Source organism: Choloepus didactylus, chromosome 6 (genome assembly GCF_015220235.1).
Source record: "Choloepus didactylus isolate mChoDid1 chromosome 6, mChoDid1.pri, whole genome shotgun sequence".
Classification (NCBI taxonomy): domain Eukaryota; kingdom Metazoa; phylum Chordata; class Mammalia; order Pilosa; family Megalonychidae; genus Choloepus; species Choloepus didactylus.
Window position 1 is genome coordinate 111,653,351 of NC_051312.1, and position 15,420 is coordinate 111,668,770.

General features: G+C 33.6%; 1 protein-coding gene and 1 pseudogene across 3 annotated transcripts in view; one reads left to right on the top strand and one right to left on the bottom strand.

The window, feature by feature from the left end:
* Positions 1-15,420, bottom strand: part of MTMR2 (myotubularin related protein 2) — a 143,365-nt gene that overhangs the window by 43,194 nt on the left and 84,751 nt on the right. For all 3 annotated transcript variants that reach the window (XM_037841180.1, XM_037841181.1, XM_037841182.1), the window contains 4 exons: positions 11,891-11,985; positions 11,605-11,715; positions 7,132-7,233; positions 5,967-6,050 (listed from right to left, as the gene is read on the bottom strand). In XM_037841180.1, coding sequence (XP_037697108.1) covers positions 5,967-6,050; positions 7,132-7,233; positions 11,605-11,715; positions 11,891-11,985 — 392 coding nt within the window. The remainder of the gene's footprint in view (positions 1-5,966; positions 6,051-7,131; positions 7,234-11,604; positions 11,716-11,890; positions 11,986-15,420) is intronic.
* LOC119538889 lies at positions 3,400-3,495 on the top strand (annotated as a pseudogene).

Consider the following 15,420-nt stretch of genomic DNA (forward strand, 5'->3'; position numbering starts at 1 on the left):
GAATGCAGTAGAGGATATATTTAAAGTACTGAAAGAAAAGAACTGTTACCCAAGAATAATACACCTGGAAAAGCTTCAAAAATGAGGGAAAACAAACCTTTCCAGACAGAAAAAAAAAAAAAATTGAAGGAGTTCATTACCACTACACTGGACATATAGGAAATGCTTTTCATACTGAAAGGAAAAGATACTAGACAATAACCTGATTGTATATGAAAAAATAAAGATCTCTATTTAAGTAACAATATGGGTAAATATAGATGCCACTATTATTTCATTTTTCATTTGTAACACAGTCTTTTACTTCTTATAAGGCTGAACATTCAATTGCATAAAAAAACAAATAATCTTTGTTACTGGGCACACAATGCATAAAGATGTAATTTGTGAAAAGAAAATAAAAGGAAGTGACAGAGAGATACAGGTACAGGGTATGTGTTGGCTATTGAAGTCAAATTGGAATCAACACAAATGAAATTGCAATAGATTTAGGATGCTAAATATATTCCCCCATAAGAAAAAGAATCTTTAAAAACCTACACAGGTATGTATCTATCAGACCTGTTTTCAGAATAATGCATCAGAATATCAGACAATGAATTTCTAATGCTTTTGGCTATGTGTTATTCTGCAAGAGTTAATACCATGCTATTGTAAGGTTATAAGTTTTCCTACTGTTGATAAATGTGCTCTATTTTTATGTTTACATTCAGAAAAGTTTCTATGACTTCTTGTCCTAAATGAAAAGTTCAAGGAACTTATATATTTACACCTTTGGAATGGTACAAGTTTCACATCGCTTGTTGTATCATTCAGCGGTTCCTTATGTTCTCAGAGTCACACTTGTCTGAGGAAAATCATTCTAGAGGAACCTCAAAAAGGGCAAAAACTGGAAACTATTTAGGAGTCTAATCTTGGTGCCTTTTGATAAATTCAGCATATCAAAAAAGAAAGCAACCATATAAAAATCTATCTTAAGTAAAAGTGATACAAATATCTTTGTGTAATGGCACGCTATAAAAGGTATCATTTAAAGGAGAAAAGAGGTAGGAGGAAGAGGTAATTTTTGCAGAAAATTAGGGTAGTGTTGGTTGCCTTTTATTAAAAAGATTTTTTTTTTGTCTTTCATAAAGATTGCCTTTGCCATTTCTGTAATTACTGTATGACTGTATATGGTAACTGGTCACATATGACAGTCTACTGCATGAATATGAATGACTTGGATTAAATCTGGTGTGTTTACATAGCACATACACAATTGACATCTCACATAAAGGTCAGGTTTAAAAGGAAATACTGCACAATATTTCTTAAAAGTAAAATACTTTGTGGTGACGAGACAATTTGGTTTAACATCACATTATTCTGTGATGCCTTTTAAAGTTTTTGGAAAGTAGTATCATTTGCAGAAAAATCTTGAGTTTGGCTTCAATAAAAAAACTATATTTATATTTTCATAATAAAAACTATGAATGCTAAGTCTTTTATATTTTTATGAAAAAGTAGCCGAAAATTATTTTTGAAGAAAATGGGCTTCTAGTTAGCCTTGAAATAGATGTATGTTGTGAGTTTAAGGAGCCTGTGATTACTTGTAAGGTTTATAGAACCATCTGCTTTCAATGATTGTAAATAAACTCTCAAAATATCATTTCAAAGACTCCAGACAGAATGTAACATTTCACGGGTAAATTTTATAAATTAATAATCAAACACATTTTACAATATTTGTAGTCTGTAAGGGTAATTTTGGCAGTTAAAGACTTTGAAAGAGGAAAAATGTGTACATACATGAAATACTTGCAGTTAATAAAACTCAGTTTGTGGTCAAAAAAACAAAAACAAAAAACCTACACAGAAGATAAGTAATTCAAATTAGCTCATTTTAAAAGATCATCTAAACAAAAAGGAAGGTAATTTTGGAGGAAAGGAAGGAGAAAAAGTTATAAGAATTACAAAAAATAATTAGCAAAATGGCAGGAGTATAACTTGCCTTGTCAGTCATTACCTTGAATGTAAATGCATTAAACTCTCCAATCGAAAGGCACAGATTGGCAGAATGGACAAAGAAGCATGACCCAATTATATGCTGTTTACAAGAGACCCATCTAAGATCCATAGATACAAAGTGGTTAAAAGTGAAAGACTTGAAAAAAAATATTTCATGCAAAGAATAATAAAAAGAGCGCTGAAGTGGCTATATTAACATCAGACAAAATAGACTTTAAGTCAAAAACTGTAAACCTTCTTTGTATAGGACATTATATATCAATAAAAGTGTCAATTCAACAAGATTATTTAACAAATGTAAACATATATGCACCTCACAGCAGGACACCTGCTGTTTATGCAGGAAACACTGACAGTTCTTTAATAGTTGAAGATTTCAAAACACCACTTTCAATACTGAATAGAACATCCAAACAGAAGACCGACAAGGGAACAGGGGAACTGAATAACACTAAAAATCACCAACATATATACAACACTTCACCACCAACAGAAGAATAAACCTTCTTTTAAACTACACATGGATCACTGTCTAGGATACACAACATGTTAGGGCACAAGAGAAGTCTCAATAAATTTTTAAGTATTGAAATTATAAAAATTAACTTCTCTGACCACAATGGAATTAAGCTAGAAACCAACAGCCAATGGAAAAGTGGAAAATTTAAAAATACATGGAAATTAAATAGCACATTCTTACATCACCAATGGGTTAAAGATGAATTTACAAGGGAAATTAGAAAATTCTTAGAGACAAAGGAGAAAAAGGCACAACATCCCAAAATGCATGGGATACAGTGAAGACAATGCTCAGAGAGAAATTTACAGCTATGAATGTCTATATTAAAAAAGAAGAAAGACCTCAAATTAATAACCTAACTTTATATATTGAGGAACTAAAAAAATAAGAGCAAAGTAAACCCAAAGATAGCAGAAAAAGGAAATAATTAAGATTAGAGTGGAGACAGAAAAATGATTGAGAGAATAAACAAAGCAAACTGTTGGTTCTTTGAAAGAAAATCAAAATTGACAAACCTTTAGCTAGGCTGACAAAGAAAAAAAGAGAAAAGACACAAATCAATAAAATCAGAAAGGAAAATGGTGGTATCACTACTGACCTTACAAATATAAAAAGGATTAAAGAGAATATTATGAACAACTCTATGCCAACAAACTAGATAATTGAGAAGAAATGGAAAAATTTCTAGATATATACCAATTACCCAAATTGACCTGAGAAGACATAGAAAACCTCAAAAAACTATCTCTATTTGCAGTGACATGATCTTATATATAAAAAATCCAAAGGAATCCACAAGAAAATTATTATAGCAACTAATTTACTTCAGCAAAGTGGCAATGTACAAGATCAACACACAAAAAGTAATTGTGGTGCTCGCTTCGGCAGCACATATACTAAAATTGGAACGATACAGAGAAGATTAGCATGGCCCCTAAAAAAAAAAAAAAAAAAAAGTAATTGTGTTCCTATACACTAGGAGTGAAAAATCCAAAAAAGAAATTAAGAAAAAATTCCATTTACAATAGCATCTAGAAGAATAAAATATCTAGGAATAAATTGAACCAAGGATACAAAAGATTTTTATAACTGCTAAAAGAAACTAAAGAGGATCTAAATACATGGCAAGACATCCCATGTTCATAGATTCAAAGAGTTAATATTGTTAAAATATGAATATTACCCAAAGCAATATACAAATTCAATGCAATCCCTATCAAAACCGCAGCAGCCTTTTTGCAGACATGAAAAAAACCAATCCATAAATTCAATGGAACTGGCAAGGGCCCCCAAATAGCCAAAACAATCTTGAAAAAGAACAGGGTTGGAGGACTCACACTTCTGATTTCAAACTGTACTCCAAAGCGATAGTATGGTACTAGCACGAAGACAGACAAACAGATGAGTGGAACAGAAGTGAAAGTCCAGAAACAGACCCACACATCTATGACCAATTGATTTTTGATAAGGGTGCTAAGTACAAGCAACAGAGAAAGAAAAATCTCTTCAATAAATGGTGCTGGAAAAACTGGATATTAGGGGCAAATATTCATGATCTGGGATTCAGCAATGGATCTTTAGATAGAACAGCAAAAAGCAAGAGAAGAAAAAAAAAAAAAAAAAGGAGATACATGGGACTCATCAAAATTAAAAACTTTTGTGCACTGGAGGAAATTATCAAGAAAGTGAAAAGACAACCAACGTAATGGGACAAAATAGTTTCAAACCATAAACTGGATAAGGGCTTATTATCCAGAATACAAAGAACTGTTAAGATGCAACAACAAAAAGACAACCCAATTAAAAATAGGCAAAGGACTTGAATACATATTTCTCCAAAGAAGATATATAAATGGGCAATAAACACATGAAAAGCTGCTCAACATTATTAGCCCTTAGGAAAATGCAAATAAAACCACAATAAGAAACCACTTCACACCCGTCAGAAAGGCTATTAAAAAAAAAAAAAACAGAAAATAAGTGCTGACAAGGATGCAGAGAAATAGGAACCCTTGTACATTGTTCATGGGAATGTAAATTGGTGTAGCCACTATGGAAAATAATTTGGTAGTTCCTCAGTAACTTAAGTACAGAATTACCATACAATCTGGCAATCCCACTTCTATGTATAGACCCAGAAGAACTGAAAGCAGGGATTTGAAAAGATATTTATATACCAATGTTCATAGCAGCCTTATTCACAATAAACAAAAGGTCAAAGCAATCCAAATGTCTCTCAGCAGATGAATGGATAAGCAAAATGTGGTTACATATATAATAGAATAGTACTCAGCCTTAAAAAGGAATGACGTTCTGGGTGAACGACATGGGTGAACCTTGAAGACATTATGTTGAGTGACGTAAGTCAGACAAAAAGGGACAGATACTGTATGATTCCACTTATATGAAATAGCGAGAATATGCAAGTTCATAGGTTCTCAGGGATCAACAGCAGCAATAATACTGAGTTAATGTGTAATGGGTATATGGTTTCTGTTTGTGGTGATGAGAAAGTTCTGGTAATGGATGATGGTGAAGGTAGATCAACACTGTGAATGTGATTAATCCCACTGAATGGTAGGCTTGGGAGTGGTTGAAATGGGAAAGTTTATGTTATATATATGTTTCCACAATTTGAAAAAAAAAAAAAAAAGGCAAATGAAGAGACAATGACAATTAAATGCACTATGATCCTGATTTTGGACTAGAAGTATTAGTAGAGGTGAAAAGGTCCAAAAGGACATTTTTGAGACATATGAAAAAACTGGGATATAGACTGAAAGTTCTATATCAGTGTTAAAGTTCTTGAACTTGACAACTGTATATAAGGTAGCTACATAAAAGAACATCTGTCTTAGGAAATGCACATGGAAGCATTATGTGTTCAAGGAGAATAATGTACACAACCTACTCTCAAACGTTTCGAAAACTGGTAAGACACATGAATGGATGGATGGATGGATGGATGGATGGATGGATGGAATAGTATAGTGATTGTAGCAACTGTTAAAATTGGTGGATCTAGGTATCTGGGGGTGGGGTAGAGGTACCAATGTTGGATTTTCTATATGGGTTTTGTGTTATTTTTGTAACTATCCTATAAATTTAAAGTTATTTCAAAATAAAAAGCTTAAGAAAAAAATCTAAGTGAAAAATATGGAATGGCCCTAAGAATATTAAAAACTAAATATGGTTACAATTCTATTTTTTTAAATATTAAACATTTTTAAAATAAACTGCCGTACTTGTAAACTCTTAGATAAGTAAAAATTCATAAAAGACCATTAACATATTCTGAAAAGTAGTTAAAAAGAAATTGAAAGGCAGCCAAATAAATAGGATTAGCCTTCATTAAACACACACAGAAGAGAAAGACTTTACTCATGAAATTTCCTTTATAAAAATAACATATCGTAATTCAAAGTAAAGAAATACATACCTGCCTTCTGTACTCTAAAAGAGGATCATATAGCTTCCACCCATTTTCAGGAAATACTTCTTTGTATTCAAAAGCAAAGAGGGACTACAAAAAAGCAAATAGAGTTAACTGCTGAAAAAGATATTTAAGGAGGTAATGAATCAGAAATATATCCTTATTGTACCCAAAGTTTTCACTAACTTATTTGCAAAGGTACTTTCTATTTGATGTCCTTTTTTATATTGCTGATTTAGTTTTTGTCTTGTGATTTTGAAAATTTATTATTTCTTATATTTTCCAAACATGGAAAAGCACAGAGACCCACCATGATGGGTTCATCAAATGTTATCATCATCTTACTTCCTAAAGATACCTTTGATAGCTGCTTTAAGTTTACTTCTAAATAATGAAAGACATTATATGACAAAGACATATTCTGATATAAATTAACCAATTTGATGGCACATACACCAGCAGTTGAACAGCTCTGAAGTTTCACATTTATGTTACATTTTCTGAAGCATGTTAAATAAGCTTTTAATGTTTTGGCATGCAATTAGTGATCTGGGTACTAAAAAAAAAAGGACCATTTAAATTTATCATTTTTATAGACAGAATGGCAGAAACAACTATGATATAATAAAAATAATAAAACTGGAATCAGAAGACCAGTGTTGATTCTAAATTCTATTCCCTATTAGCTATGCCCTTGAGTTAACTGCTTACCCTCTCCTAGTTTCATCTCTAAATTAAACAATGCCTACTGTTTAAATGATATAACATAAATGAGGGAGCTTAGATTGTTAGCAGCACACAGTAGTAACCCAGTGTTTGCCCTCCCTTCTTTCCCAAAGTTGCTAGTCTTTACTCTGAGCACCCAATAACAAAGATTTCAAATCCAAAGACTACATATAGCTTTTAATCATAGAATTAGATCACAGAATTAGAAAGATCATAGAATTAGAAAGTGTTAATGCTGAAATGGACCTAAAAAATCAGCTAATCTAGTCTCCTCATTTCATACCTGAAGAAATTGGTCCAAAGATTAGATTAAATCTAAATTACACATCTGGTTAAACGGCAAAGCAGGGACTAAATGACAAGATCCTACATAGTCTACACAAGTTTCTTTACATGACACCAACAATTATAATATAGATTTTTCAAAGATAAGAAATATTTTTACCAGGTTATTAGAGACAGGGAATGCATATTTCATTAGATTCTCAAATATGGATCTTCTTGTTCGCCCCTCAGGTTTATGAGCAAACCGTAAATTCCGGATATCCTAGAAAATATTTAGATCCAAATCAATCACTGTTCACTTTTTATTTAATGAATAAACAAGGTTACTTAAAATTATCATGTAAAAGGTTAAGATGTGTGAATGTGACCACAAAAATATATGAGACAACAGATGCTGGAGGCAGGAAACTTAAAATGATTTATTTGGATAAATATGAAGAAACACGAAGTACTCTAACATAAGATAGAATTCAAATGATAGAAAATTGATCTCTGCATATGGACTCAAAATAGGCCAGTGAAGGAGCCAACATTTGATACAGGCACTAGAGATTAGCAATATTATTATATCTGAAACTTAATATCCTGACTGATACACACTACTGGCATATGTCTTTTTCCTTTGAATGCCCATTTTCTGTTATGAATTTCCCTATTAAAAACCTATACCTAAAATGTATAGGGTCCTATTTGGATTGACGGAAATGTTTTGGTAATGAATGGAGGTGACTGTAGCACAATACTGTGAATGCAATTAAAAGCACTGAAATAGATATATGAATGTGATCAAAAGGGGAAATGTTAGATTGTATACATAGTGAAAAACAAAACAAACAAAAACAATTTGATTAGCTGTTACTGCGTTTCATATGTGTCTTCATTCCCATTATGTCTGCTGATTATTTTCCTGCCTACCATCCTTTTCCATGACTCATTTCCATTGGACCTTTTCTTCATCAGTCTCCTGCTGCTCGAGTGACACAACCAATTTCTGCTTAAAGGTCTTCCTCCATGTCCAAGTTCTTCAACCAACAATATGTCAGTGCACAAAAGTTTTTAATTTTGATAAAGTCCCATTTATCTCCTTTTTTTTCTTTTCTTGCTCTTGCTTTTGCTGTTATAGCTTCAGGCAGGTGAATTCTGAATAATTTAGTTAGTATCATCTGGACTCTAAGGTTGAGTCTAAAGACTAGTAGTATTTGTCCTCTAGCAAATTTTCTATGCCCAGGCTGAATGCAAATATCCATGTTCTGGTTTACTGACATCTTAGCAACATTTAGAAAAAATGTGGGATTAAAAATAATTCCAAGAATACCAATTCTATTTAAATGTTTTAACCTAGGCATAATTCAAAATAGCTTTATTATACCTAATTTTGTAAAACTGAACAAAGGGATGCTCCACTGCTCATAGCAACAAGTTTTTTTATATAGGTATCATGTTCTAATTTAAGGCTATATTCTTGGTGATGGAAAATGTATCAAAAAAGTTTTTAAAAATAACCAATATGTCAGAAATAAATAATTGATATTACCTTCCAAGAGAGTATTTATCTCATTAGAACAAGATTAAAAATATCAAAATTACACACTAAGTCCAATCAATGGATAAAAAAATGGCCACGTATGTAGGCCCACTGTACAAAGGGAGCCACTGCACCTACAGTACATAAACAAAGTAAAACAGTATCATAAATCTGATTCAAAACTAGAATGCTACTTTCGCTATCTTTTAAAACAAACATCCTGCTCACAGACATTGAGGACTCGTGGGGTTGATGGGCTGAGCCCCCTACCATGGGCCTGGCCCTTGGGAAGACTGTTAACTGCAAAGGAGAGGCTAGGCCTCCCTACAATTGTGCCTAAGAGCCTCCTCCCAAATGCCTCTTTGTTGCTCAGATGTGGCCCTCTCTCTCTAGCTAAGTCAACTTGGCAGGTGAAATCACTGCCCTCCCCTCTACATGGGATCTGACTCCCAGGGGTGTGAATCTCCCTGGCAACGTGGAATATGACTCCCGGGGAGGAATCTAGACCCAGCATCGTGGGATGGAGAACATCTTCTTGACCAAAAGGGGGATGTGAAATGAATGAGAATCTTCAAGATGATTGTATAAAAATGTAGCTTATGAGGGGGGTGACAATGTGATTAGGAAAGTCATACTGACCAACTCCCCTTCGTCAAGTGTTCGGATGGATGAGTAGAAAAACGGGGGCAAAAAAAAAAGGGCACCCAGTGTTCTCTTTTACTTTAATTGTTCTTTTTCACTTTAATTTTTATTATTATTATTTTTGTGTATGTGGTAATGAAAACGTCCAAAAATTAATTCTGGTGAATGCACAACTATAATGATACTGTGAACAGCTGATTGTACGCTTTGTATGGCTTTCTGGTATGTATGGTATGTGAATATATCTCAATAAAATTGAATTAAAAAAACAAAGAAAATTTTAAAAAAATTAAAATAAAACAAAAAAAAAAATTTAAAAAAACATCTAAGGAAACTTAGCCTGAAGGTTTTTTTTTCCCTCCCAGAAAATATCTCTACAACTAGTAGAGGTACTTAGAATCTCTAACCACAGAGCTACATGAAAGTACCACAGCAGGGGCCCTACAAATGTTTGATTTGTTGGTAATGGTCTTGTTTCATGGAAAATAATACATTTAAAAAATTAAGATTTCAAAGTCACCCTCTCTCTTCTCCTTGTATATTCTATGCTATGTTTACTATTATACTAAAGACAAGTGATTCAGAGACAGTGTGTGGCACATGGTTGACAGCTTCACACTCATCAGAGCCCTTCTGACTTTAATGGAAAGCAAAAAATAATTGTAAAGTCATTAGTTTTAATAACAGATAACAAAATTTCCCATATTAGCATAAGAAAGTATCTTGAATTATGAATGTGCTGTTGCTTTTACTTTTGGCACCAGCAGAACAGCAAATTAAAAAAAAAGTCATCAAGAACTGAGGTTTGTATGGGTGTTAATTAGGTCATACTAAGAACTGTGTCCTGTAGAAGTGGTACATGGTATTAAATATCTATAACTTAGTGAATAAGATGTAACAAATAAGATCTAAGTTTCATATAAATATCAATGCATTTAAAGAATGCTAGTGGATTAGAAAATAGCAAAGGTCTACAATATCAATTTTTCCCACCACTGTTTCAATAGGGAAGTTAGAATCTAAGTCAGGTGATGAATATATCATATCTAGTTTTCCACAAGAAAGTACTATGCCTTAATTGTTCAGAGCCACATGTTTTTAATTTGTAAATTAAAGATAATACTGTCTGCCTCACAGGATTTTTTTACGAGGCTCAAGGTGAAATAATGAAGGTGAAAGTACTTTGTGTCCCATAAAGTACTATGCACATTTAAGATGGTCATTATGAAAATAAGATGCTATGAATTTTTAATCATGATGGTTAATTTCATGTGTCAACTTGGCTACCTTATGGTGTCTAGTTGTTTGTTCAAACACTAGCCTAGATATTGCTGTGAAGATATTCTGTAAATAGGATTTCCATCTATAGTCAGTTGCCTTCAAGTAAAGGAGATGACCCTCCATAATGTGGGTGGGCCTCATCCAATCAGTTGGAAGTCTAAATGAAAAGAACTGAGGATTCCGGGGAAAAGAAGGAATTCTACTTCAAAACTGCACCCTTCATTTGTCCCTTAGATTCCAACCTGTGGGCTTGCCTGCCCTATAGAATTCAGACTTATCAGCCTCCACAATCAGGTGAACCAATGCCTTATAACAAATCTATTTATTTACACACACACACACACACACACACACACACACCCTGTTGGATCTGTTTCCCTGGAGAATCCTAACTAATACAGACTTTGGTAGAAGTGGTGGTTCTAGAGGAATAGAATTTAAGGATGAGTTCTGAATTGGTTCTTGAGTTTTCAGGACTGTTTCTTTAATCTGATTACACTGCAAGGCACAAATGACTCTACTTCCAGTGGTAAAGAGGACACATGGATAGTCCATGGCATGATGAGATAACAGAGGTACACAAAATATCACCACTGAACATTTCTAATCAAATACTTGTATGAGACAAGGTTTTGGGTGACTGTGTATTTGACCTTAGAACATATGTGTCAAACTAACAAATATAATGGGATTGGCTTGTTTCTCCTAAATGTGCTAGAGAAAGTAGAAAAAGGAAAGGATGAGCTTAGGACTTCAAATTCCCAGCTCAAGCACCACATAAATGACATGAAAGCTTCTATGTGTGCCTCCTGTATCCACAGAGTGGACATTTCTGAAAACCAAACACAGAGTCTCAGAGTGTGAGTAAGTTTACAATGCAAACTGAATTCTCAACCTTGCTTAAAGTAAAGGCACTGATTGGGAAGAAATAGGATCCTGAAAACTGGAAGGGGGACATATGAGAAAATTGCAAACTAGACTGAATTGGGCCCAAAAGAATTCAAGAGTAATTCATGACAGAGCAACTTTTCTCTATATTGCTCCTGAATGTTATTTTTCTACTAGGAATGATGTTTTTGTATGAAATTGACTTGATATTTTTGAAACCAGTTTCCAAACATGGGCTCTATTTAAAAGAAAACTTTTCCAAATCAAATAAAATCATATACATATTATAAAATTTACCTTGCATACAATTTCTAGTCCATAAGAATTTTCACCTCGACTGGAAGCACCACCAATTTTTTCTACTCTACTTATCACACCAAGAGAAGCATCTAAAACAAATGGAGGATCCTAAAGAAAGGAAAGAAAAATTACTTAATTAAAACTGAGCAACTGACACTACATAATTACAGCTGAGAAAAATCTTAATCAGATATCCTTTAATCAGAAATTATCAAAAATGAGCAAAGCTGGCAAATAACACACAAATGTACATACAAAATCTAATCCAATAAACAAGTCTTACCCGTTCCATGCTTTTGAAATATAACCTGTAATTTGTAACAGTCAGAGTTCCTCGTACAGCACCAGTGAATGGGCATATATAAGTTACATCTTTGGCTGAAAAGAAAAAGTCCAGTTTTACTATACATTGTGCATTATTAAAACTGCATTCCAATCTTTTCACAAATAAAACTGAATAGAAATCTGATAGCTAGACTAATATGCTCAAAAATCACTGAATCTATGATTTAAGGAGACTTCAGAAGCCTAATCTAAGCTTTCAAGCATGAAGAAATGTGCGGAAGGAATGCAGAAAAAAATAGGAAGAATTGAAGAGGAAGAGGGATTCTCTCCCTCTCTGAGACAGAAGAGAAGGAAACAAAGGTGGCCACTATCCCTCTTGGATAAAACAGGTGTGGTAGTGAGAGCAGTCGGGAAGGTATTTGGTAACAGTGGTAACAACAGTAAAACATCTCAAGGCAGAATTGTATTCCTCTTAACAGTTTCTAGACCATCTCACCAATCTGCTGTCTTCCTCTGGCCAGTCTTGTTTGTCAACATCCCTCTAAAAATTTTATACCCAAAAAACCTAATACCAAAAACTCCTAATCATATAAGTTTTCTGAGGAAATTATTGTAGGGGAAATGAAATGTATATCAAACATGATTTCTGAGAGAAATAATACTAAAGTAAGAGGGTAATACACTCCTGACTAAGCAAACGATGTCCAACTTTGTAGAGAAATCATCACAAGCCTCATTTTATATAACTAAACCTAAACAGAATCATGCTTTTTAAAAACATGCATCAATTGATTAAACAAGTTAATTCAGCTATCATTAGCTCAAAATATCATTTAATATGGTAGAGCTGATAATGTCCAATACAAAGTTTTAACATCATTAAATATTCATAAATTCCTGTTAAATCATTATTGCAGCAAATCACCAAATAAAGAAATATCTTCATCATTCCAAGGAAGCAAGGTGCACTTCTTTGACATGGCAAAGTTCTAAGAACTTTCAAGGGGCTTCTGAGAAAATGTAGGGCCATGAAAAATATGTTTAATAAGGTATTGAAACTTCCTGACTTTGCTTCTTACTCATCACTTTGAAGGACTGACTGCTTTGTATAGAATTTGAAATGAGACTGATCTTTAACAAACATTTCTAACTTTCAAAATAGTTCCCTTGGGAACATTCAAGTATGAACTCCATAATTTTAAATCATAGTTTCTGATGGATGGTTTATTAGAGGGAAGCTTTTAAAATCAAATAAACCCATCATTATATAAAGACACACAAACTTGCCTTGCTCACATTTTCTTGCCCTTATGAATTTTCACCTCAATGAGGAAGGCTTCATTTGATTTACTAAAAACACTTCTGGATTCTTTCCAGAGACAGTTTCCTTATTCACTCAAGAAAATCATCTTATCATTCTATATTCCACTGCAGGATAGGTCTTTTACTTTTTTTTACTATACCTTTCCCTTTCTTCTAAATTCATGAGATAGTATACATGAAAGTACTTCTAAAATTACAAATATAAGTGTTTATACTGATTGTATATTATCACCATTAGGCTCTGCTTTGGTCTGTCCCCTCTATCCTCCCTTCTCTGGCTAGTGGCAGCTAAGTCACTATGAAGAGAGGTTATGATTAGCAGAGTTTGTATCAAGTAGAAGGGAGACTGTGACTAGGAACTTTACAAGAGTAAAGGGCAGAATAACAACCAGCATTGGTGGCTTAACACATCGGAGTTTAGAAAATACTTCAACCTTTATAACAACCCATAAAGATAGGGACTGTAATTATCTATAAATTTTTAGAGGGGACTACTGGAGCTGAGAGAAAGAAAATGAATTGCCTAATGTCTCAGAACCAGTAACTGCTAAGATTAAGACCTGAGTACAGTTCTTCTGATTACATATTAAAAATTCATTCCACCACATCATGCTTCCTCTCCTATCACAATGCTAAGCCACTAAGGTAGCAGTCTGTTTAACATCTGCCTCCTGTGTTAAAGGCTGAATTACTATAGTCTGGGGCTACCTCCTATTCCTAACGTGGTGAGGTCACAATACTCTGAGACTATTCTTTCCCTGAGACATTCAGTTGATGTTCCTACCACCATAATTATTACAGAAACATCTAAATTGTAAATTGAGCCAACTAAAACTAAACTTAGCTAACAACTAAGACATACATTAAGCCAACCAAACTCCAAGGTCTTTTTCACAAAGTGAAATATGCAATGTTGCCCTAGCCTTATACTTTATACATTCTCTATTAAATTTAGTTTTTTACACAAGAATCAAGTATATATAGATGATTTTGAATCAGGATATTTTATTCAATATATTAGATAGATATTACTCTAAAATTTACTATAATTCTGCCTAGTGGTACCAAAAAATCTGATACTTATTCTTCCTGTCAAATTTTCACTAAGTTTATACAGGAACAATCCATAGTGGACTCTGTGAGGTATACAAAAACTGACCTTGAAAAGAATACATATTGGAGAGGAAGATAAGAAAAAAATACCAATAAATGTAATATATAAGAGCATGTGACCGTGCAGAAGAGAGGCACAAAAACATCCTCTAAGTAATGTACAGATGGGAAAGGTCACTATCTATGAGGGCAGAGAGGTGTTCAAGGAATATAGGCCTGTGAGTTTTGCACCAGTGGCAGTTATCCTTCATAGGGGTAGAGATGGTGAGATAGCACTCAATGCAGAAGGAAAGCCTACTCCAAGACACAAAAGTGGGAAAGTAAAGCACATTTCTGGGCAATGGTTAAGTGTCAAGTCTGGCTCTCGCCTAATTTATCTCATACCACACTCTCTTTACTCTTTCTCAGTTCTCTTCTGTAATTCTGTAAAATTATAAAATGTTAGCATTTACTGAAGCTGTGCACTTAGTCTTCTTCTCACATCATACACTTTCTTGGTTATGTTCATCCTCCCATTTTCAACTAATATCTATGTTCTGATGATTCCCAAATAGGGACCTCCAGCCCAGATCTTTCTTGTAAGCTCTCATATCTACTTATGAGATAACTCTACTTGAAATTTCTCCTAAATACCTGAAATTCATTATACATAGATATAATACCAAGGGCTTATGAAAATGGAGAGGAGAAAACAAATTCAAGAAATTGTTAGGGACTGACTCCTCCAGATCTGGTAACTAATTGTATTTTAGAGTTCAGAAAAAAGAGCAGTCTACAATGACTCCCAGGTTTCTGACTTCAGTGACTAGAAAATTGGCACTGATGTTAACAAAGAAAGAGAATGCAGGAAAAAGGAGTTAAGTTTGAGGTTAAAGAGAATGACAATTTTAGAAATGTTGGATATAAAGTTCCTATGGGACATCCAAAGACATATGCCTTAAAGGCATTTCTTTATATGTGTCAGGACATGAAATAAACAATTTTGGACTCCTCAGCATATAAGTGGAAGGTGAAGCTACTAATTTAAATATGGTCATTCAAAGAGAGTACATAGGAAGGAAGAGAGTCATGGATGAACTACTAGGGAGTGTG